At 39.2% G+C, this 25,693-nt stretch overlaps 1 protein-coding gene across 1 annotated transcript; it reads right to left on the bottom strand.

The window, feature by feature from the left end:
• Nucleotides 1-16,545: 16,545 nt before the first annotated feature.
• stk35 (serine/threonine kinase 35) lies at nucleotides 16,546-25,217 on the bottom strand. Its single transcript, XM_053482905.1, has 3 exons — nucleotides 24,580-25,217; nucleotides 21,303-22,039; nucleotides 16,546-17,163 (listed from the first exon to the last, which is right to left on the bottom strand). The coding sequence occupies exons 1-2, from the start codon at nucleotides 25,061-25,063 to the stop codon at nucleotides 21,330-21,332; spliced, it is 1,194 nt and encodes a 397-aa protein (XP_053338880.1). The 5' UTR covers nucleotides 25,064-25,217; the 3' UTR covers nucleotides 16,546-17,163; nucleotides 21,303-21,329.
• Between the last annotated feature and the right edge of the window lie 476 nt (nucleotides 25,218-25,693).

The raw sequence follows: 25,693 nt of genomic DNA, 5'->3' as shown, positions 1-25,693 counted from the left end.
CAAAGCTGGAAAGGCACCATCAATGCTGAAAGGTATATCCAAGCTCTAGAACAACATATGCTCCCATCCAGACGTCATCTATGTCAGAGAAGACCTTGCATTTTCCAACATGACGATGCCAGACCACATACTGCATCAATTACAACATCATGGCTGCATAGGAGAAGGATCCGGGTACTGAAATGGCCAGCCTGCAGTCCAGATCTTTCACCCATAGAAAACATTTGGCGCATCATAAAGAGGAAGAAGCAAGAAAGGAGACCAAAGACAGTTGAACAACTAGAAGCCTGTATCAGACAAGAATAGGACAACATTCCTATTCCTAAACTTGAGCAACTTGTCTCCTCAATCCCCAGACGTTTGCAGACGGTTATAAAAAGAAGAGGTAAACATGGCCTTGTCCCAACTTTTTTAAGATGTGTTGATGCCATGAAATTTAAAATCAACTTATTTTTTCCTTAAAATTATACATTCTCTCTGTTTAAACATTTGATATGTCATTTATGCTGTATTCTGAAAAATATATGGAAATTTGAAACTTCCACATCATTGCATTCTGTTTTTATTTACAACTTTTTGGGAATCGTGTTTGTACTTTTGGCAGTGTGGACAGGTGCCGAGTCCTGCTGGAAAATGAAATCAGCATCTCCATAAAGCTGGTCAGCAGAGGGAAACATGAAGTGCTCTAAAACTTCTTGGTAGATGGCTGCGCTGACCTAGGACCTGATAAAACACACTGGACCAACAGCAGCAGATGACAGGACTCCCCAAACCACCACTGATTGCAAACTTTACCGTGGACTTCAAGCAACTTGTATTCTGTGCCTCTCCTCTTTTCCTCAAGACTCTGGGACTTTGATTTCCAAATGAAATGGAAACTTTACTTTCATCTAAAAAGAAAAACGTTAGCCTGCTGAGTAACCAGTCCATTTTTTGTCCTGGGCACAGGTACCGTAAGACGCCTCTGACGTTGTCTCTGGTTCAGGAGTGGCTTGACACCAAATTCTTGAATGGGCTTCGTTTCACAACCCATATTTTTTCCTTCCAATCAAATCTCCATTTATGTGCTTAAATACAGCACTCTGTGAACAGCCAGCTTCCTTAGCAGTGACCTTTTGTGGCCCACTGAACCAGACTGAGAGACCATTTAATGCTCAGGAAACCTTCGCAGGTGTTTTGAGTTAATTAGCTGGTTAGCGTGAGACACCATGAGTCTCCAGTATTGAACTTTCTCACAATATTCTAATTTTCTGAGATACTAAATTTCGGGTTTTCATTAGCTGTAAGCCATAATCATAAAAATAAAAAAATAAAAAACCACTTAAATCACTTTCTCCAGACACAGCGACCTTGATTTCCAAATGAAATGAAAAATTTTCTTTCATCTGAAAAGAGGATGTTAACTCACTGAGCAACAGTCCAGACCTTTGTGTTCTTAGTCCAGGTAAGACGCCTCTGACGTTGTCTCTGGTTTAAGAGTGGCTTGACACGAGTAATGTGACAGTTGTAGCCCACGTCCTGGATACGTCTGTGTGTGGTGGCTCTTGAAGCACTGACTCCAGCTGCTGTCCACTCCTTGTGAATCTCCGCCAAATTCTTGAATGGGCTTCGTTTCATAAGCCATAATCATCAAAATGAAAGTAAATAAACACTTGAAATATATCAGACTGTGTGTAGTGAATTTACTGTATATAATATATGAGTTTCACTTTTTGAATTCTAATTTATTGAGATGCACCTCTAATTGTGACTATATTGTATTTTGGGAATAATCTGTTAATAAAGAAAACATAATGTATAAAGTGTTGAATTGAATCTTATAATATTGAATTGAACCCCCAGGTAGTGTTTATGAGAGTCAAGTTGAAAGTGTTAAATGAACACTGTGTGTCAGAGCAGCTGTTATAGAACACTAATCAACACCATCTGGACAATCAGCACCGTGGTGTAAAGGTTAATAGCTTCAGTTCAGGAAATCCAATGATCTACTAACAGTAATATACAGTACAGCAGGCTGACAGCTGACAGGTTAATGCATCTGTCAAAATAATAAAAATTGAAAAAAACACTTGTTTTACTGAAATAGAAACGATCTAGAATAGAAACTTCATGATCCGTGCATTAGGTGTCATTTCCCTTCATCCCCTCAGGATTTAATGACGCACAGTGGATTCTGCCCTGCGTTAATTAAGATCTCCCGGCCTCGTAGTTGTGCGACTCATCAGTCATAATCTTTTTTTCTTATTATAAAGGCCGCTCGACCCTCTCTGACTCTCTGTGTCGCCCACACATTCACACACACAACTCAGATCCTTTGCCATGACTTGGGTGCATCCTTCCAATATTAAAATGACAATTATAATTAAAATTTGTTAAAGTTTAAAGTCCCTGTACTTGTGTCTATGTTTTACATTTTTACTTATTTATTTATTTATTTATTTATTTATTTATTTTTAACCCCTAACAGCTGATGATGCTGGGAAAAAAATATTAATTTGATTATGCAGACAAAAGAATCAAAGCTGAAAAAAAATTAAGTTTATGGGTTAGACTTTGGGATATTTCTTATACAACTTTATTAGTTTGGATTGATGAATAAGAATTCTCAGAAATAAGTCCAATTTAATTAACAGGTGCTGTAAATAAACATAGGAAATTAGGCCATAATTTCAAAATAATGTCTTCTAAAACAAAATACGATTCCCTTAAATACTTTTAAAATATTGTGCTTTGATAGTTATTCATTTGTGTAAAAGATGTTTAAATGTAAATTTATTGTAAAATTTTTATTCTTTATTTTGACATTGTTTTGCACAAAAAAACAAAGCCTGATCATACAGTACAAGAAGGCAGTAAAACCCAACTGCACATGAAGCATGAATATTTTATTCTGAAAAAATAATAATCATTTTATTAATGAAATAAATAATTTGCTCAATACAAAAGATTCTTCCAAGATGATTAATCCTCCCGTGCTCAAGGCCAGAGGGTAAAAAAAAAGAAGAAAAAAAAAAAAACTCCATCAGGCAGCATACTTGGGAGAAACAGCACCTCGGTGTAAAGTCAGCACACAGGACGGATCAGACTGCAGTATGAACAGATAAAACATCTTTACTCAGTCGTAAAGATGACTGCAGCGCATTTCCGCATGGAGAAATACGCTAATCCGGGGTCGTAAACATGCCACGGGCTTAATTCTGCAGCAGAGGGTGGAAAACGTATAGCTCTTGTGGGACGGAGAAAGAAAACACAGGAGGTGTGGGTGAAATGCTGCTGGTGGTCGGGTGTGGTACGAGAATCTAAAATATTAGAAGAGACGATTGAAACGAAATAAACATTATTGTTCGGAATGTGGTGTGAGAATTTGATTGCAATGGAGCAATAGAAATGTTTTCTGGTATGGGAGCTTCGTCTAAGATTCAGGAGACACTTTTTTAATCAAAAAAATGTGGCAAAAATCCAATTGCAAAAACAGAGCTTTCATTCAAATTGCCTTTGAGGTTTAGAACTGACGACCTTCTGCTCACAATAACGCCATTAGGATGCCAATAAATGAAACATTTATGTATTTAAAACTCCAATAAAGGACTCTGTCTCACTTCCGGTAAAAGCTTTATCCTGGTGATGGTCAAGGTGAATTCCAGGAACACTTGAAATGTGTGAGTCAGGAATACATCCTGAATGAGATGTGTTTTCACTGCAGGACATCACTGTGCATACGTTCACGCCTAGAGGAAAAAGTAGTGCATTTTTTAGGGATGTTGGCGGAACAAGACAAAGGACCCATACTGTACATGGACATGGGGGAGACACAGGAACTCAGGATCGAACCAGAGACAAGAAACTTCATGTTGTAAAAATGCTATATTTTTTATTATTTAAACACTGTATAATATTTTTTTTTTATTATTGAAATGTTCCGACAGTGTGACAGACAGTAGTGACAATCCATAAAAGAGATATTAGATGTCTAAAAGCTTAAGAGCAACTCTCTCAGCGTAAAACTCACGGTCTGTCTTGATGTAAGCCTTTACACATCTAGGGGGCGATGTTGCACTCCTGCTTTCATGCTCAGGGACGAATCGTGCTCAGGTCCTCAGATGGTCATGTGAGGTAAGTCTACAGTCAAGGCATCACGACTTTCTTCGCTTGGAGAGGGTTTTTTTTTTTTTTTTTTTTTCACAACAACAGCGTCACCTTGAAATCAGCAACTAATCCTCCCACGAGCTTAAAACCAAGTCGGAGTCATGGCTCGGAGAGATGGAGAAGAGAAGAGACGAAGAGATGCCCCAGGTCTGTTTGGAGCAGAGAGGAGAACAAAGGAGAGGAGAGGTGGGTGGGAAAGGTGATGAAGATGGTCAGGATTGAGCCACGGGGCTGATGTGTAACATGGGGGGGGGGGGGGGGGTGTATGAGGGATGATGGGCTTGGCATGAAGCCTCCTACAAGTGTGAAAGTGCTGAAGGGCAGAAACACAGTGGACTGACTCTCATCAGCGCCCTATATTCTACATACAACATGCAACCTCATGGTCAAAGCAATCATGTTCAATGTTGCACTTTTTTCAATTTACGTATTGAGATCAAACTTGCATATTTGTAAATTTCAAAAATAATTATAAACATACAGAAAAAGGTGGCAATTTTTTACGGTTTAACAATTAAATTATGTAGAATAAATAAAAGATATGGGAACAAATGTTTTACTGCGATTGGTCGCAAAGTTCCCAAAGATGCAGTTTAAATACTGTATAGGTCGTTTCTGTAACGACCGCAGCAGCGACCTCATTTCCCCTCTCGTCTGTTCGACCACTCAGCGTTCAGCATCAGCAGTATACTGATCACCAGCCTTGTCATCTGTCATCATCTGCACCTGTTTCTCTCTGGATCATGCCTTAAGTTAGATTTTTTTTATGCTTGAATGATTCATAGGTCACTGTGTGGCTCAAGAAACCCAAACATTCCTTTGAAACTGCTCAGATACAGGGACTGGAGTGAAAATGAGAGACAAATATGAAAGTCCTGCAGGAAGCCTTGAGAACTGTTGCTCAAGACTACATTTAAAATACAAGAACGTCTGAAACTTTGAAAGCAAAATATGAAGCAATGGGGCGGGGTCACGACTTTTGTACAGTACTGTATATAGTGGATGTATACATCCTGCATATGTATGTATATATAATGTATTTACATATTTGTTTTTGCTTCTGTTTACTTAGTATTTGTTTAAAAATGTGTAGCATGTGTGTTACAATTATTTTATGTAGCAGTATATGTATCGCCATAATAACTCCAAATCTAGTTTTGAAAAAAAAAAATTAAGTAATATATTAATATTGGCATTTGAGGTGGTAAAATGATGAAGTTCCTCTATAATCCTACAGGTGGTGCTCTTAACTATTCCCACATTAGTCCTGTGTGGCGGGAGCAAATTGTTCATTTAAAGTTTATATAGCAATTTTTTTTTTATTGTAATATCGAATCAGGATATGTGCAGCATTTCGATATAGAATCAGCGCCTAAGTATCATGATAATGTCGTATCGGCTCTTCCCTGATCATTGTCAAGTCAAGTGAAGTCAAGTAGTACAGATGTACGGTTGCTCGAGAAGTGCAAAACAAAATAACAAATTCAAAAACAAAGTAACAAAACCAAAAACAAAATTACAAATCGGGAAACAAACCGGAAAAGGTAGGTATATATATTTTTTTTTTTTGAGATTTCTTCTTCTTTGTCTTTGGGCTGTTCCCTTTCAGGGGTCGCCACAGCGAATCATCTGCCACCATCTAACCCTATCCTCTGCATCCTCTTCTCTCACACCAACTGTCTCCATGTCCTCTCTCACTGCATCCATAAATCTCCTCTTTGGTCTTCCTCTAGACCTCCTGCCTGGCAGTTCCAACCTCAGCATCCTTCTACCGATATATTCACCATCTCTCCTCTGAACATGCCCAAACCACCTCAATCTGGCCTCTCTGACTTTATCTCCAAAACATCTAACGTGGGTTGTCCCTCTGATGGACTCATTCTTGATCCTATCCATCCTTGTCACTCCCAAAGAGAACCTCAACATCTTCAGCCTTACTACCTCCAACTCTGCCTCCTGCCTTTTCTTCAGCGCCACTGTCTCTAAGCCGTGGAGCATCGCTGGTCTCACCACTGTCCTGACACTTTTCTCCACCCATTCCAACCCGCCTCTTCACCTCCTTTCCACACTCTCCGTTTCTCTGGACCGTTGACCCTAAAAGTCCTGCACCTTCTTTACCTCTGCTCCCTGTAGCCTAGTTTTGTTCCACTTGGGTTCTTCTCAATCACACGCATGGATTCTGTCTTGCTAAACTAACCTTCCTCTGCTTTCCAGAGCGTACCTCCACCTCCTGAGATTTTCCTCCACCTGTTCCCTGGATTTTCTCTCTAATTTAGTCGTATCTAATTCACACCTCGCACCCCCTAGTTTTGTTATTTTGTTTTGCACTTCTCGGCCACCATACAGATGTATTTATGACAAATCTCCCCAAAAATTGTTACAAATGTAGAAAAAACGAAAACATATTTTTTTCTTTACTGAGTCACGTGGCTAGGGCTCATAATAATATTTGCATCAGAAACAGGGCTGACATGAAGCTGGAAATAATGAAATGCAAACAAACAGTAATAAATTCCGCGAAGATGTTGGTGTCATTGTTTCATATTTTATTAGTCTAAATATCATATACGATACAATCCCTAAACCCAGTGAAAAAGGTAAGCTATTGTTTTTTAAGCGTTAATAGATGTTAAGGATCTTATGAATGTGTGAGTACAAGGACATACCATGTGCCCACTGAAACATACTGTCTCTCAAGAATATGCACATGCATAAACACTCATGCCTAAACACACACACACACACCCACACACACAGACACACACACACACAGCTGGTCTCTATGTTCTGGGATGTCCTGTTCCCGCCCTACGATTACTGCATTAATGAAGCCGACCCCAATTCCAGCAATGTTTATCCATCTGTTTTAGCTTTTAGGATTATTTAAACCAGGATTAATAGCTTCACTCTGTCAGGCAAGTCACTGTGAACAAGTTGTTTCTATAGAAAAGATCACGCATTAATACGAGACAGCACGGCGGCGTAGTGATTAGCACGGTCGCCTTGTTCTCCCGGGGTTTCCTCCGGTTACTCCAGTTTCCTCCCACAGTCCAGCGAGTTACCAGGGGATTCCTGTAGGGGGCACACCAGAGAATTTTTTTACATAAAGTAAACAAACATGGTGACAGTTGAGTAGCTTAGTTTGCATGTTGATGGTGGAGATTAAGTACTTCTCATGACAGCTGTTTCGACACGGATGTTTGTCACTGTGCAGCGGTAAAGATTATGTGGTCATACATGTGGGATAATCGCGGAGCTGGTGATGGGGTTAGCGTGAAGCCTCCTACAAGTGATGAAGGGTTCAGCAACACAGTGGACCGAGTTGTCATCAGCACCCAAAAACTTTTTTTTTTTAAAGAAACAAATAAATAAATCAGTTGTTTATGTAACGACCTCAACTATTGCACAGTATATGTAAAAATCATATGGTGATGATGGTATTGTCATCTTTTTAAATCTTTCTGTCATTCTTGACATGCATTATTCTGACGGGCCTGACACTGCCACTACGGTTTACATGCATCTCGCATCCTGCTGGCATCCCGTTAATTTCCATGAATGTTCAGGAGCCATCACGACTGTGCTTACATGTAGTTTACGTTTCCGCCTTTAAAGGTTACCATTAAAATATCGCTCATAATCAGAGTGATATCCAAACAGAAAGTTTGCAGCCACACAGGTCTCCGACCTCTTTTTTGTTAATCTCCATGTGTTTGAGTCGGCGCCGTTTCGTTCCCCTTGTGTTCCCCCTGACGAGGGATCGAGAACGCGGCGGCTCCGTATAATACACACGCTCCATTAGGTTCGCGCCTTTTCATTTCGCTGCACTTCTCATCTCTTTCAGAAAGCGATGGAGAAGCTTTCTGTGATTCATTCTGACTTTGATAAGATTCAAACTGATACACTGGTTTTATTCACGGCACTAATCAGAGCGAGCGAGACGGAGAATATGAGCAATACCTTTCAGACATCTTGTGAGAACTCGCTTTTCTTTTTTTTTTACTTGACTTGAAAGAGATATCCATTAAGACCACAATGTCCTGAAGGATGTATGTAACTGGCCCTTATACCCTCTTTTTATGGAGGATGCAGATTGAAAAACCTTTCTGTCCTGCCTTAATTGATATCATGATTAGGTAAGACAACGTGGATGCAACAGAGTCACGGTGACAGCGACATTTGAGGAAAAAAAAAAAATCCATTACCTTTCAGTTGTTAGCATTTCTATTTCCATTTATTCACCCGGCACAAGATGAGGCACAAAGTGACGTGAATGCAGACTGGAAATAAGTAAAAGTGTCTGAATGCGAACAGGACCAACAGAAAAGGTGGCCATAAATGTACAATTTCTATATTATTTTGTTGTAAACACAAGTTGTTGCTCAAGCAAAAAAAAAAAAAAAGAGCATTAAAAGATACACTAAGAACTTGGTGTTATGAACGAATAAAAACACTTTTTTTTTCTTGATCATGACTTGGTCGTGACCTCAACAGCATTAATGCTGCATTTAACTTTCTGTCAGAATTTTGTCTGCAATTAAGAGTAAGAGTAAATAATAATAATAATAATAATAATAATAATAATAATAAAAGTCTTTTTTAATTGTGAACTTTTAGTTTTAACATTTTCATATGAAGTAATTTATCAGATGTAGCAGAAACTAAAGTTAGGCGTATAATAAAGTTTTGCGTAAAAAAAACGGTTTAGCATTTTTTAAAAATAGGTCCCTAGGGTTTTTTTTTTCTAAAGAATCCACAGTATAACTTGTTTAAAGTTAGAAAGGGCTCCTTTGTTAACTCTTGTTGTGACTTCACTTGCTGAACTCGAGTTTGAGAAGACCTTCTTAAGTTTACAAGAAGGAATCCTAAAGTCTACAGTGTTTTCTTCGTTGTTACACGTGTTAGTTGAACTTTATTGCATTCTTGACTCTAAACTAATCCTGGTCTTAGACTTGATGTCGGCACTCTTAAACACAATCCAGTACGAGCGTGGTCTCAGCCAGTCAACTTAATGGTATAGTTTTGGGAGGAAGCTGGAGAACCCAGAGGAGACCTGTTGAGTCCGGTTCTTCAGAGGTTTCTTCCTATTGCCATCTCAGGGAGTTTTTCCTTGCCACTGTCACCTTCACCCTTGGCTTGCTTATCTTATTATTATCTACACACATTTTTCTCACACATACACACTTCCATAAATTTCCTTTTTTATATTTTTGTGAAGCTGCTTTAAGACAATGACCATTGTTAAAAGCGCTATATAAATAAAATTGAATTGAATTGAAAATTGAATTGTGGCCCGACATGGTATGGAGAGAACCTAGAAGCTGTGACACACTGTGCTAAATATAAATGTACAGAAATATGAATGTGTAAATCTCCCAGGTGTAGCTCACATCGGAGACTGGCGTTAGAGGTGTGGGACTGGATTTTTCTTTCTGTGTGTGTGTGTGTGTGTGTGTGTATGTTGTGCATGCAACTGCTCTCCATCTGCTAAAGAACACTCTGTTCTCAGGGACGTTCAGCTTCTAAGGCCGCCCCTCCTCTATAAGCTGTGTTTCCTGTTGACATAAAAACACACACTTTCTTTCGCTCTCTCCGTCCATTTCTCCCTCTCTCTCTCCCTCTCCCTCTATGTATACATAGTAACCGAATCAATGTTCTATCTGTCTATCTATCTATCTATCTATCTATCTATCTATCTATCTATCTATCTATCTATCTATTTCTTTTTTAAAGCTTTTTATCTTCTAAATAAATTATTAATATACCATAATATGGCCGGGACATTCCTCTGTGACTGCGCTGCTGTCTTATAAATGTGTTTACAAAGAAATAAACTGAAATAGTATGTGAGAAACAAACTTTCTTTACATAAATTGTGTCATTAAGGATAATTGATTGATTTTCAACTGATTTTGTAAATAAATCTGACTATGTATTTTATTTGTAAAATCATAAAAAAAAATAAGGATCTTTGTTAAAAACGGTTAAAATGGAAGTACAGAACAGAAAAAGAATTTTTTTTGGGCTGTTTAGAAAAAAAAAGATGTTTACGCTATTCCTCATTTTGATTTTTTCTTTTCATGTTATACATTGTTTCCTCACACCACTGAAATATATCATACTTACTATATTATTATATGGAGGCACTGTACTGTTATACTTAATTACTACTACTACTTAAACTTGAAGAAAAATAGAAGAAGGGTAAACGTTAAATATAAAATAAAGGAACTTTACCATAACACATACTTACATACATACTTTTTTTTTTATTTTTATACTTATAATAGAAAAAGTACATGAAGGGACTTCATAATAAGATCTTTTTTAAATAAATACTACTTCTTTGTCTTTCGGCTGTTCCCTTTCAGGGGTCGCCACAGCGAATCATCTGCCTCCATCTAACCCTATCCTCTTCTCTCACACCAACTAACTTCAATGTCCTCTCTCACTGCATCCATAAATCTCCTCTTTGGTCTTCCCCTAGACCTCCTGCCTGGCAGTTTTAACCTCAGCATCCTTCTACCGATATATTCACAATCTCTCCTCTGAACATGTCCAAACTACCTCAATCTGACCTCTCTGACTTTATCTCCAAAACATCAAACGTGGGTTGTCCCTCTGATAAACTTATTCTTGATCCTATCCATCCTTGTTACTCCCAAGGAGAACCTCAACATCTTCAGCTCTGCTACCTCCAACTCTGCCTCCTGTCTTTTCTTCAGTGCCACCGTCTCTGAGCCGTAGAGCATTGCTGGTCTCACCACTGTCCTGTACACTTTTCCTTTCATTCTCGCTGATACTCTTTTATCGCACAACACACCTGACACTTTTCTCCATCCATTCCAACCTGCCTGTACCCGCCTCTTCACCTCCTTTGAACACTCTCCGTTGCCCTGGACCGTTGACCCTAAGTACTTAGAATCCTGCACCTTCTTTACCTCTGCTCCCTGTAGCCTCACTGGTTCACTTGGGTTCCTCTTAATCACACACATGTATTCCATCTTGCTGTGGCTAACCTTCATTCCTCTGCTTTCCAGAGCATACCTCCACCTCTCCAAATTTTCCTCCACCTGTTCCCTGCTTTCGCTACAGAGCACAATGTCATCTGCAAACATTATAGTCCATGGAGACTCCTGTCTTACCTCATCTGTCTTCCTGTCCATCATCAGAGCAAACAAAAAGGGGGCTCAGAACCGATCCTTGATGCAGACCCACCTCCACCTTGAACTCTTCTGTCACACCTACAGTACAGCACATCTCACCATTGTCTTACAGCTCTCATACATGTCCTGCACCACTCTAACATACTTCTCTGCCACTCCAGACTTCCTCATACAATACCACAGCTCCTCTCTCGGCACCCTGTCGTACGCTTTCTCTAAATTCACAACGACACAATGCAACTCTTTATTACCTTCTCTGTAATTCTCCGCCAGCATCCTCAAAGCAAATACTGCATCTGATGTACTCTTCCTAGGTATGGAACCATATTGCTGCTCACAAATGCTCACCTCTGCCCTTAACCTAGCTTCCACTATTCAATTCAATTAAATTTTATTTGTATAGCGCTTTTAGCAATTGTCATTGCCGCAAAGCAGCTTTACACAATCAAAAGAATTAAGTCTGTATGGAATGTAAGTGTGTATGAATCAAAATGGTCAGATTGTCCCTGGTGAGCAAGCCGAGGGCGACAGTGGCAAGAAAAAACTCCCTGAGATGGTAATAGGAAGAAACCTTGAGAGGAACCAGACTCAACAGGGAATCCATCCTCATTTGGGTGAAACAGAAAACAGTAAATGATCTGCATTTATACAGTGTGTAGGGTGGGAGGCAGTTCAGCTATAATAGCTGATGTTAATTGAACTTTCCCAAAGCTTCACTGTATGACTCATTAGCTTTATACCTCTGTAATTGCCACAGCTCTGCACATCTCCCTTGTTCTGGTAGATCGGCACTAATACACTTCTCCTCCATTCCTCTGGAATCCTCCCACTCTCCAAGATCTTGTTAAACAAACCAGTCAGAAACTCACTGCCACCTCTCCTAAGCACTTCCATACCTCCACAGGTATGTCATCAGGGCCAACAGCCTTTCCACTCTTCATCCTCTTCAACACCCTTCTCAGCTCCAACATTAATGTCTGGAAATAAATGAATACTTCAGTTCATGAACTGATAATCTCATTACGATCTCGATGCCTCATGACGTCGCCAATGCTCTTCCCTCCAGAATGACCTCCTGAACACGGTGACTGAACATGAAGGTCACGCTGATTTAGCTCTGACACTGACACAACATTCAGGTATGAAACAGCAAATCTGAAATTTAGAGAATAAAAGGTGCAACTGGAGTGTTACCATGACAACAGATCACTCACTCATTAATAATAAAATGTATAATAGTAATAATAATAATAATAATAATAATGTTACAGTGGATCTGTAATTGTTTTAATAGTCCAGTCCATAAGTATTTGGACGTGTATTTACGAAATCTCCGGGATGGATTTGAATTTGAAGCAATCAGAATCTGACTGAAGTGTGGACTTTTAGCCTTAATTCAAGGTTCTTACCCAAAATAATAATAAAATAAAATAAAATGAAATGAAATTGCTGCTTAGGAATTACATCCACTTTTTCTCTCCATTTTCACAGATTAAAAAATTATTGGACAGCTGATGGGTTGAAGCAGTCTAATGGCTGGTTGTTGCCTGTTTTTGGTTATTTTACGACAAAATTAGAGAAAGGAACTTTGAAACTTTAGGAGTAGCACAATTAACCATCAAATATGTTCTTAAAAAGGAGGAAGTGGGTGATCAAAGGGTTCTGTTCACAATGTCTAGCCATGTCAAAGACACTCTAGAGGAGGTAAGAGTATCATCGTCAAAGTCTAAGATTAAAAGATGACTCTTGATACAAAAGTAACATTTACCCAAATGACCGTGAGAGAAGAATATGAAGGAAAGGAAGGGCTTAGGAGCAAAAGGCGTACCACATCATCTACCAAACATGTTGGAGGTAGTGTTGTGGCACGGGCGTGTATGGAACTGCGTCTCCGGGGTTTGGTCATGATGTAACTGCTTCTATCAGCAGGATGAATTCTGAAGCGTATAGAGCTCTACTTTCTGCTGATGTTCAGTCAAATGCTGCAAAACAGTGGAACACAGTTCTTCACAGTACTGACAGATAACGACACAAAACTTACCATGAAAGCACCCAAAAGCACAAAAATAGAATGTTCTTATAGGACAGCGTCAGACACCTGACCTCAATCCAACTGATCTGCTTTAAACTTCCTGAAGATGTAACCTAACGCAGAGAAACCCACAAACAGGCAGCTGCAGTAAAGCAAAGGCAAAGGAGAAAACTCAGCATTCGGTCATGTCCATGGGTTCCAGACTTTAGGCAGGCACTGACTGCAATTTTCATCTCAGTAATTTAAATAATCTTAAAAGGGATGTAAAAATGTCTGATAATGTAAATTTTGTCCAATTACTTTTGAGCCTAGAATCAACATTGAACATAGAATGACTTGTATAAACGACATAAAATGTCAGTAGTATCTCAAAGGTTATTGCAAAGTTCTGTTAAACTTTTAGAACAAAGCTAGAAGTCTCAAAAGTGCTCTTAAATCAAAAATCTAAATATTTATAGACCAGACAATAAATTAATGATTAAATGAAAAAAAAATTGTCATTTTCATTTGCTAGTTTGGTTTTAATACAAATGATTAATACAAAAATTATTGTGGCATTTATTATTATTATTATTATTATTATTACTGTAATTTAAATGTTTTTTTTTTTGTTTGTTGTCCAAATTTATTTATTTTTTTTAACCTAAATGTGTGTTTAATCTCGATAATAGCATATTAGCATATTGATAGTTCACATAGCATCAAGGGCAAAAGTTATCACACCACTGAGAAACTGAGCTTAAAAAGTTGTTCAGTGTCTCACAACCGGTGATAATAATCATTAACATTAAATAAATTAATTAATAAAATACATGGAAAAAAATGTTTACATTTTTAAGTGAACTTTTAGTATAGGTAAATTGATAATTAAAATAATTATGTTTAGGAAGAGGTGGCTGATTCAATAAAAAAAAATAGAGGTATGAATTCAAGAATTAAAATAAAAGGACAAGTTTATTTATATAGAAAAAAACAGTACATGATAATTGAGTACAAATACTCAAAAAAAAAACTGAAGTGTTTAATATCATTGCTAGCAAATCATCTTATACTGACTTTACTGAAAGTCTCAATAAAGTAAAATCTTTATTTCATGAACGGAAAGAAGTATCTGTAAGTGAAGTGTAAGTTCTCTGTTCACAGCAGTTGTAATGAAATGTCGGGACATATTTTTCCATCTTGTCCCTTTATCCCCGCTAAGGATCTTTGACAGTTAATTGTGTTTGACCTGCAAACATTTCATTTGAGGAATCTTAATCTTAGCCTACAGAAAACACGACGTTACAGCGGGTTGAAATATTCTGCACATCGGATGAAAGACACGAGGAGATCCCAGTAACCGTGATCTGGAGTGGACTTTTCTTCAGGAAGGGGAGTGTGTGTCGAGAAAAAAAAATTAAATCATCAGCTTTGGTTAAATCTTTTTTCTAGCCCTATTAATCATCCAGGTCCTGTGCGATGTCATTTATTTGTGTGTTTAAATAACAAGCTAGCACTTGAGCTAGGAAACTAATACAGCGCAAATCTGCCATGCTGCTATTGCAAGACAATCTCTAATCTTGATTATTTCCCCTAAAACAGAATTCCCCTGAGCATTTTGTCTTCCTTACATATCCCACTCCATCCACGTGTCTGACTGAAGAGGGTTTTCTACCTGATATATCATTAAGCCTTTTCTTCTCAGAAAGCAACCATTTAAAGGGACAATTAAAGGAAAGATTTGTCATTCTTTTGCATAATTCATTTCATCAGAGATGAGAAAGCAACGTAAAACGGATATGTCGAAATCTGGAAAAACTCAGAACTGTACAATTACAGTCATGGAAATTAGGACACCGCTCCTAAACCCGGGCCTAATTCGATTCCTCGTACATTTTTGTCAAAACATAACAAACGCCATTAGCCCCCAAATTCTTTAACAACCATTAAGAGAGAAATGAGACTGTATAACAATAAAACAAAATGAATGAGGTAGGAACCATCGAACAAGTTAACCAGATAAATATACACAAGCCGCTCTGAATATACATGAGCTCAGAAATGAAGAACAGAAAATAGTAGAACTGGCTTTGTGTCTAGCGTGTTTCAGGGGAGTTCACGTAGTATTTGAACCAAAACCAAAGCTCCTCAAGGTGTGGTCAGTTTGTTCCCTTTTCACATCATACAGCTCACAAGTTAATACACTATATGGACAAAAGTATGTGGACATCTTGCTCCAGATTCATTTCCCCGTGTCATACTACACTTTTGAAGGGTTTACGACATGCAGCTACCAGAGCATTAGTGAGCTCACATACTGATGATGAGGCAAGGGTGTCCGAGCTGCAGTCAGTCCTCCAGCTCGTCCCGCTGATTGATTGTTAGGTTCGAGAAAAATACATAAATGTTGTCTGGTCCGATGTTTTAACCATTAGAATTTTGGGGTTCTTGTCACTTGCTACAGCTGACTTTGGCCCCATACAGACACCGTGTGAATTCAATTTGTTATCATGAAGAACAGCTTTCTCCATGAAGATCTCGTTTGAACATTTCTACACTCAAGTCTCCATCAGTAAACAGCTGATATTAATAATGTCATTATATTAAACTGAAGTCAGTTTTCTTCAAGTTCCAGGTTACACCATCATGCTTTTGGACCATCTGGAACCCAGTGACTGAATTGCACTGGTGTCACCCAGTCATGTCATACTCATAACGGTCGCCTCTGGCTTGCTCATTTGTATGTGGAAATTTATTTACAAGCGGTGTTCAAATCAAACCGGGACTTTAATGAAATTTCTGGAGTGAACGTTCAGCGAGTGGAACAAATCACGAACCGGCGTAGGAGGCGCATCTGTCTGTAAGAACTGTACACACAATCATTCACCAACACCACTTGCACATTACAGGAGTTATTGTCACAACCCCCTGTATAGTCCTGACTAGAGAGACGTATACTGTAGACATTTCCACATGTTTGGGATGTTAAAGGAGTTCCTGGGAGGCCAGGGTTTCAGAGGTAAAGCAGGCAGAGAAAGCTTTCTACCCTGATGGTATTCAACACTGGGATAAGTACATTAGTGTAGCAGGGGATTATATCATATAGAGAAATAAAGGGCGTTTTTACTCTCATAACTGTGTTCTGTTATTTAGCAATATCAAAAGTTTGAACACAAAATATGATGTGATTTTTTATCGAACGGTGCAGCTCTACACAAAGTATAAATGTCCTTAAACAGTGAAATCTGACTCCCTTTTTTTCTTCCTTTGTTTTTTTGCATGCGAGCGCGTAAAGTGATGGAAGATTCGGTTCAGAACATCAGATTCATAAATCTGCCAAATAAAAATTAAATAAGGCACAAAACTGAGACTGTAAACCAGGAAGTTGTTGCGCGCGCGCAAACACACACACACTGGATTGAGTGTTCACATTACTTCTTTCACAGTACATCTTTCAATGGTCCTCGACATCCTCAAGAACATTTCAGAACAACCTGGAATCTGGACCGTCATCATCTGCAGACACTGTAATCTTGTGAGGAGTGCAGAGGAGATGAGTACAAAGTGCAACATGTTGTCTTCCCTCCAGTCTGTGGTTCTGAAGAACAGCACGGTCAATACGACAGTGAAACAAAACAGAACGTAAAAACCCTGGGACGAGTGCTGAGAAGAAGGAAAAACCCAGGAAATCACTGAAGGCCAGACACGAAGAAGCCAGACTTCTCAGGCACGATCGTTCTGAAGAGTTTAATTTCCTGTTCTTATGCTTCACAGTCCTAAAATTCCTAGTTTCTCTTCTCCGTCCTGCTGAGCGATCGGACGCTCGTTCAGCTTTCAAACCTGAAAAGACACAAAACAACAGTGATGTTTAAGACAGAATAAAAGTAATCTGATAACTCAGCGGTTTTAGGCTGAAAATCATCGAAAATAATATGAATCTACCATTAATAGTAATAATAATAATAATAGTGATACTATGACCAGTACATTCAGTCATAACACATTTTAATAAGATTAATAATGTTATCCAGTTCCAACAAATTTAAAACGATTATATTCTTAAGATCTGTTAACAGGTTATTTGTTTTGCATAGTAATTCTCCGTATCTCGCATATCTATTAACTTGTGAAGTACACGAGCGCCACTTACAATTTTGGCGATGAAGGAGTAATATTGGACGTTGTGTTATTGAGCAGACAGACAGACAATAGCAATATTTTCAACAGTTAAGTGGTGAATTAGATCACAAAACTCTCAGGTTGAGTTTTTTTTTTTTTTTTAACTATTCTTAAAAAAATAAAGGTATCAATTAATAGTCAGCGATAACCCTATGCGGAAAACAGGCCGAAATAGTTTTACTTCTGCCGTACGCGGTTATATTTGGCCTTCATTTCTTAGTAAAAACTATGATGAGGAAATGTAGCAGTTCATCTATAGTTCACATGCGGGCCAAACCGCCAGGAGGGAGTCGACAGAACACAGATTTTTATTATGGATTACGAACTATTACAGCGATGATGTTGTTGTTTTCATTATTATTATTATTTGTTTATTTGATTATTACTCTTTTGAATTTGTCTTACATAACTTATTTGTTGGGATCGACAAATTAAAGTTGGAATCAAAATCAGAATCATGTGGGCCGAAATCAGAACTGGAATCAGAGTCAGGCTCAGACGCTTTAAATTAAAATCAGAATCAAAAACAGGAATCTGAATCATTTATCAGTCAAGTATGTTGTTTATTTATACGGGAGTTTTTATGCTGAGTTTTTGAACCAGTGATGATAAAGATATTTAAAATGTCTTAAATTTGACTCTTTTATATATGAATTTAAATCAGCGATTTGATATATTTAACACCGCCAACAATAACTGCTTGAAAACTGTAATAGTAATTATTACTACTGTGTTATATGCTGTAAGTAATAGTTTAAGTAGATGATTATATGCACACTAGAGATGGGAATCACCAGGGACCAGCCGATAAAATATTATCCCGATAGCTACAGGTAGGTGCTGATTCGATTTGTATTGCCGATTCTGTTAGTATCAAAATGTTTTATAAATAATATATTTAAAAAAAAAAAAAAAAAGGTTTCTCTTTTTTTTTTTTTTTTTACTTTTTTAAACAACCATGGCAAATCAAAAAGAATCATTCCTACCACACAACATTGGCAGGATTATAGAGGAAGATTAAATAGAGGCACATAAAGTAATTTTAAATAATTATTTAAAAAAATATATTTAAGTCAGTGTGGCGACTGTACTGTATATAATTTTAAATATTTCATACTTTTACTACTTTTTCATATTTTAATAAAAATACTAATATCATTAGTATTAATAACAATAATCCAAAACACTGCAGTGAGACAGAAAATAAAACAGCTATATAGATGTTAATTTAATGCATATTAATAATATTTTTAATACCATTTAAGCTTTTTTTATAGCTTCATAAAATAAAAATAAACAAATGTACAATAAATAACGTGAGCATAAATTTACCACAACTGTGTAAAAATAACATATAAATATTGAAATAAAACCTAACACTCTAAGCTTACATGCACAGGATTTACGTAACTGCATGCTTTTTAACTCTAGCAAAATGGCCTAAATAACTGCAGACACAGCCCAGAGCTGGGGTGTGTGGCGTGACCTATACATAACAAACATTGCTGCGTGAGGACAAAATGTTCCTGGCGTGAGCGATCGGTGCTCTGTGGTGTCTCATGGAGAACAGGGGGAGGGATTTCCTATAGGCTACTGCAGTTCCCCTCCTTTCACTCACAATCCTGTCCCAATTACTTTAAACTGATGAGGACAGAGTCAAAATCTCCAGCCTCTGGACCTGTGGAACACTCGCCTGGGTGATCGCACCCCGCCATACACAAGCTTGTCCTGACTGAGGTACAGCGGGGCGTGAAGAAGAGGACACGAGGAGTTTCTCTATGTGTATGTACCCTTATTGTAAGGGAAGAAAGTCATGTTTGACATCCAGAGTGGAAAAGCTATCGTCAACGTGTTACTGATGACAAATACAAGCCAATATCTCGTAGATATTTCCAGGCAATGACACTGGAGTTCTTAAAGCATGCAGGATGTCAAGTACTCGCATGTTATTAGAGGATGATTCAGTGCCACTAAAAATGAAATTTAAAAAATGAAGACGAAAAGGTCTAATTGCTCTGACGATCACTTGAACGATTCACTAATCGGCAGAAGGCATGCACGGCTAAACACAGCTGAAGAGATACTGAAACAAAACAAAAAAAAAAGAAATGTAAACGTCTACTGTGAGAAAACTTTTATCATGTAAGAGTTTGTCACTGAGATCTTGTACAGTTTGATGTGTAGTAACAGGTTCAAAGCGGCAGTAAGCAGCTTGTTTGTTAAAAATCTTAAGATCTTTACTCATTGTCTATCAGACACCACCCATGACTGTGTAAGTAAAAAAAAAGAAAGAAAATCCGTGTATGTGGTACATCCAAACGTAAAGCTTATTAGGTCCAGCCAGCATTCGGAGCAACAACAAAAAAATCTGTTTATATTTCTGGCTAGTTAAAGCCTACGCAAGTGGCCTATGACATATGAGCATTTATACTTTCAGTTTTTGCAGGCTGAATCACCCTGATGTGTAGGCAGGCGCATTTCAGAGTGTGGCGCGTGTCAGGCAATGTCGTAGGTTTTAAAGCTTAAACTTTAAATCAAACTTAATACGCGTTTAAACCTTAAACCTCCTCTATCACGGAAACACGTGTCCAATAATTTCTTTTTCAGCATTAGGTACATCTGAAAGCTAGTCTGGGCCTCTCAACTATTTCTGAAGGTTATCTGCAATACTCGAAATGTCATGACTTCTTCCTGGTGTTCAAGGTGCGACACATGCCAACAATTCAGGTAAAAGCCGGTTAATCCTGATCAAGTGGGAAATTATTATTTGAAACAGCAGCATACTTTGAGCGATGAACTCAAGCTACATGACGTCACGCTGGGAAAAAAAAAACAACAACAGAAAAACAAAACAAAACATGCGACGGTTTTCTGTTTCACACGTAGGATCTTCGTGATAAGTTAGCTGGGAGCCTGTTCACGTGTGCAAAAGGTGTCTGATCCTGTTTGTCTAATTACATGTGAAATGTCGTGAGGTTCAAACATCCGAGAGAGAAAGAGAGAGAGAGAGAGAGAGAAAGAGAGAGTTGGGAAAAAGCCTTGTAAACACACTCGTCCCCCGCAGCCATGAGCGTTCTGGATTTATAATTGAGGCGACGCATAATGGAGGGCGGCACCAGAAATTCCTGAACCGCAAAAGAATAGAAGATGTACAATGCACGTGTCAAGGTGAAGTCAGGCAGCATACCTCGGACAGACATGTGCAGCCTGGCGCGGATTAAAGTTAACTGTGACTCATCGAACGCCAGCCATGCCCGCGGAAGGCTAAAACGTTAGCGAAGTGATGTAGCGCGGCTTCCTCTAAAACGGACCTGATCTTTTGAGAAGACATTTAACTGGGTTACAAGTGTCCAGGAAGCGATAAGTACAAACATTCACAGGGGTCCAAGCACTGCACAACTTTGTTGAGCTTTGCTTTGTTTACACGAACAAACAGACAAACTATATATGAGTCAGATCTCAGTGAGGTATAAACAGAATTGAGTCCACGCAGGGCTCTGAGGTCTAATCTTGCTCACGCTATGAATCCAATGTACTTGGCTTTTATCTCGGAGGTGGCATTGAGTAGATCTCGACATCTAATAAACAACTTGAGTTATCTACTGAGGTTCCAGGAAACTGTCTGAAACTGTCACAAGGTCTGAAATCTGACCAAGCTTGCTTTAATATAACTTTTAGAAACTGATCTAAGGACTGTATTCCACCCATAAAAGACCTCAAATACTGTAAGATGATAAAAACTTCAGAAGTCTATCCACTACTCAAGATTCACATGCCTTGTGAAGTTTTGAAAAACCCACCAAGCTTGAAATTCCCACTGCTCTGGTTCATGTAGCACATGTGACCCTGTGCACGAGTTGGAAAGCGTCCGGTCTGTCTTCTGGATTAACAGCCAACATGTCGCGTAAAAGCGTCCGGACGTCGTTGGACATTGAGCTTCGTGGTCTCTGTGGGATGTGAAGGACCATCTTGGGGTTCTCGAGCAGCGCCTCGCCTACAGGCACGATCTCACTGCCTTGACGGATGTACGTGCCCAGGAGCTCGCGCTTCGACTCGCCGTCGATAAATGTGATCCGCTCGAGCATGGCCCAAATGATGATGCCGAGTGCAAAGATGTCCGCCTTGGCTGTGTAGTGGCCCTCCCATACCTCGGGCGCCATGTAGAAGTCTGAACCGCACGCCGACGACAACCAGAACTTGTTGACGTTTACGCTCTTTTCGACGTGTCCTTCAGACTCTGGTTCAACGCATCCCCCGAGCCCGGCGCACACTTTGCTCAGGCCGAAGTCGGCCACCTTAATGACAGGCGTCCCGAACTTCTGCGAGATCAGGATGTTGTCGGGTTTGAGGTCACGGTGGACGATGTTGTTCTTGTGCAGGAAGGCAACGGCGCTGGTCAGCTGCTTCATGAAGCTCCTGTTGGTTCGGGAATCAGGGCGTCGTGACAGAATGTACTGGTTGAGGTCGCCGCCTTCGCAGAACTCCATGACGAACCAGAGGTAGCATGGTTCCTCGAGGTAACCAGGGATTCGTTCGCCTGCAAATGGCAAGAAAAAACAAACATATATATATATTTTATATATATAAATAATGGCACATTTTAGACAGACGATAACAATGAGATGAATACATTCTTTGCATCATGATAGTGTTGTCTTGGAAATCTATATCTAAATTCCTCTAAATTTTCCTGGCTTGCTAGATTAATTGCTAGATTAGTTACTGTAACGCAATGACTACAGCTCAGGTGGAACTGCTGGACTGGTTTAGTTTTAGAATTAAAATCAGAAAAGTTTTAAGGTTTATTTTCACTGAAAATAGGAAATTGCGCCAGATCCAGCTTTCACATCAGACCTCTGGTATACAGGATGTCATGCAATAAAATTTCACTTGAACGAACAGAAGTACACTTGAGAGGGTTTTTGACATGGCAATGGAGATTTACCCCCAGGGAAGTAGCAAGTGAACGTTGGGAAGGGTGGAGAAACACTTTGGGCTTAACCAACAAGTTTTGGTAAACAATTCAGTTGTATCTACTCAGTGTGTGTGTGTGTGTGTGTGTTTTGTGCTTCAAGCTTTCTTCTGAGGAATTCATATCTGGTGTCAAACTGATAAGCCTGTATGTCACAAAAATGAACCTGAAGAGCACTGAACATGCATTGAACCATCATTGCACGTTGTTTGATCTTCAATGGACACTTCAGCAATGAGATGGGTTTGGGGTGTTTTTTTTTTTTTTTTTTGGCTTTTGGGCTAGAAAGTAGTCCAGTCCGACGGCTCTGGAGAGAGCTTTCTTTGGTGTGCAGCTGTCTAGCCCGGTCTTTACTACTATTATGTCAGTACTAAAGCGTCAAGCTGACAGAACGCTACTAAGGCAACGATCACGAACAGAATGTTTGGACTTATCTTGAATCTTACAATACATACAGTCCTGACAAGGGTTTGTCTTGGTGTGTTGTAATTAGTTTAATTAACTTAAAAGTGCGACGACAGCAGTTAGGGCTGCACGATTGAGTCAGAAAAAAAATTAATAAATTGAGATCGGTATCTAAACTACGATAGGTAATTTTTCAGTGTTACCGACTGCTTCGTCCGCGTGCTGATCCTGATGCCAGTGTGCCACCATTACCTGCGAATGAAGCCACTCAAATGTTTCGTCAGCTCTCAATTCTGCCCATCGTATGCGCTGCCTACTGTTACATTCGGTTAGGAACACCTGTTATAACGGCCAAACAGTATCTCTGTTTTATACTGTGTGTATATATATATATATATATATATATATATATATAAAAATTCAAATAACGGTATAAATGACTTATTAACGAAAGAATGCTCGCCAATATTTATTTATCATCACATTTTTAAAAGAATGATTACATTTTTGACAAACTCTCTCACTACACATATATTGGCACAGGTCCGTATCACGATTTTTTTTTCTTTTTTCTTTTTACACACGATAAATCGTGCAGCTCTAGCAGCAGTGAACCAGGCACTATGTGCCATGTTTCAAACATTTTCTGTTTAGCAGATCGTGAAATACTGAAGTTATTTAAGCTGTTGTTTAGGTTGTCACAGGTTGCCTTTTTCCTTTTTGTAGACCAGGGCTGGAAAAAATCTGACGCTTACATAATCTGAAATATAAATAAGGTCAATAAATGCTACTGCAAAAACCACACACCTAACCGAGCAAAATATATATAAAAAGGAGAGAGAAAGAGAAATATGAGAGAAAAATGAGACAAATGCAAATAAATCTACCTAGACAATTTCAACAAAAAGACCTAAAACTTAACAACTTATCCAATAATAGTAATAATAAATTACTCCGATTAACATTACTATCATTGTTGTCGCCCTTTATTTTGATGGCAGAGTGGAGGGAGTGAACAGCCATCAAAACAACCCCCTGTAGGAGAAAAGCGGGGCAGGGGGACAGGAGGGTTAACGGGTACGAGCCAGGAAGGAAGGGGTTAAAGTGAGAAAGCTTGGAACATCATGTTCCCTTACAGGCTGCTAGCTGGGGTTATAGAAAGCTTACACAACACTACATTACAACAACAGCAAAAAAAAAAAAAAACATTCCATGACAATGCAAGACAAGAAGTGTGAATGAACTACTGTGCAAAAATATTTACCCCTATATGGGTAAATACAGGGTGAGAGAAGAGAAACATGATACAGGTTATTTGCATAAAGCCATTCATCATAAACAGGAAGTAAAAAAAAAAAAAAAACAGGAAGCTGGATCTAAATAGATAAAATGATAAAAATAACTGATGACTAATAAGATATGCATGCATGTAGTGATGTAGGTGATTTTGTAGGTATACATTATGGCTGGTGGTCTATAGACAGAGTGTTTAAAGGTGTTTTGTACAGGGAAGCTGGATCCAAACAGATCAGATCAGATATAATAATAATAATTAATACATAATAAGTGAAAAAGATATTCATCCATGCAGGGAGAAAGTGTGTGAGTGTTTTGCGTAGGGAAGCTGGTTTCATAAGAGCTGAATGAGATTAGAGAATCTGAGAGAGAGAAGGAGAGAGAGAGAGAGAGAGAGAGCTTGCCTTTTAATGAAGTTTCCACTAATCGTAAGTACTGCCTGGAGCTCTTGTTGCCGTGGCTCATTTTCTGCGCCATGCCGTTCCTCTGCAGCACACACTCCTCCAGCTGGACGATGTTCTCGTGTTTCTTCTCCAAGCTCGCCAAGGCCCAGAACTCAGCCAGGGCCAGCTCGACCCTCTCCGGGGCGTCGCAGCGGAGCTTCTTGACCGCCACCCGGGCGCCGGTTTTCCGGGCCACAGCCTCGTAGACGACGCCGTAGCTTCCCCGACCCACCTCCCGGATCAGGCTGTAGCGCGGCGCCGTCAGCGCGCTGGACTTCCCGCACCAGCCCAAGGTGAAGCAGGCTTCTTGAGCGTGCGCGTCCCCGAGGTCGTCGTTACCCTGCAGCGGGAGCGAGCGCAGAACTTTACCCGCGTCCCGCTTCACCACTCCTCGCCTCGCGCTTCTCAACACTGACCGCCTCCGTGTCGCGTTCCGTAGCTCCATGAGATTTATATATATGTCGAACAATGTTTATGTACCGGTTTTCATCACTTTCCCGACTTCATTCTTCCCTTTACGCCTCTCAAACGTAAACAACAACAGGTTCATTCTAAATCTCAATCCTAGCGTTAGCAACCAAAAGTGGGCGTGGTTCCACCGGAGCGTACCATTCGATCACAAAAAGGACAAAACAAGGGGACGCTGACTTCAATATTTAAAGCTTTTTCTTACACATACATTCAAATACGCGATTACTTTCATTAAAAGAAATAAAATTCTAATATTTTAATACCAATACATACCAAAAACAAAACTCTTTAGGTATTCAAAATTGTCATATCTACGTACCCCCCCCCCCCCCACACACACACACAATACATGTATTCGTCCATCTGTGATTCAGAAGAGTCTATTTTTTTTCTTCGTGGAGGGAGGAGGCATTATTTACAAACGTACTCCAGCGCTGATTTTAAAACAGGATGCGCGAAAGTGTAGTGTAGTTACGTGACATTACAAGTAGTTTAAGCATGTTGAAAAGCACGAGTTTACGTTTAAATTTGACATGAATAAGGTTTAGCCGAGGCTCACGCGCATGCGCGAGCAAGAAACATCCAGAATGGTCTGGATTTTTCA

This window comes from Clarias gariepinus, chromosome 22 (genome assembly GCF_024256425.1).
Source record: "Clarias gariepinus isolate MV-2021 ecotype Netherlands chromosome 22, CGAR_prim_01v2, whole genome shotgun sequence".
Lineage (NCBI taxonomy): Eukaryota > Metazoa > Chordata > Actinopteri > Siluriformes > Clariidae > Clarias > Clarias gariepinus.
Note: the sequence above shows the minus strand (reverse complement) of the source record. Positions and strands in the feature narration are given on the sequence as shown.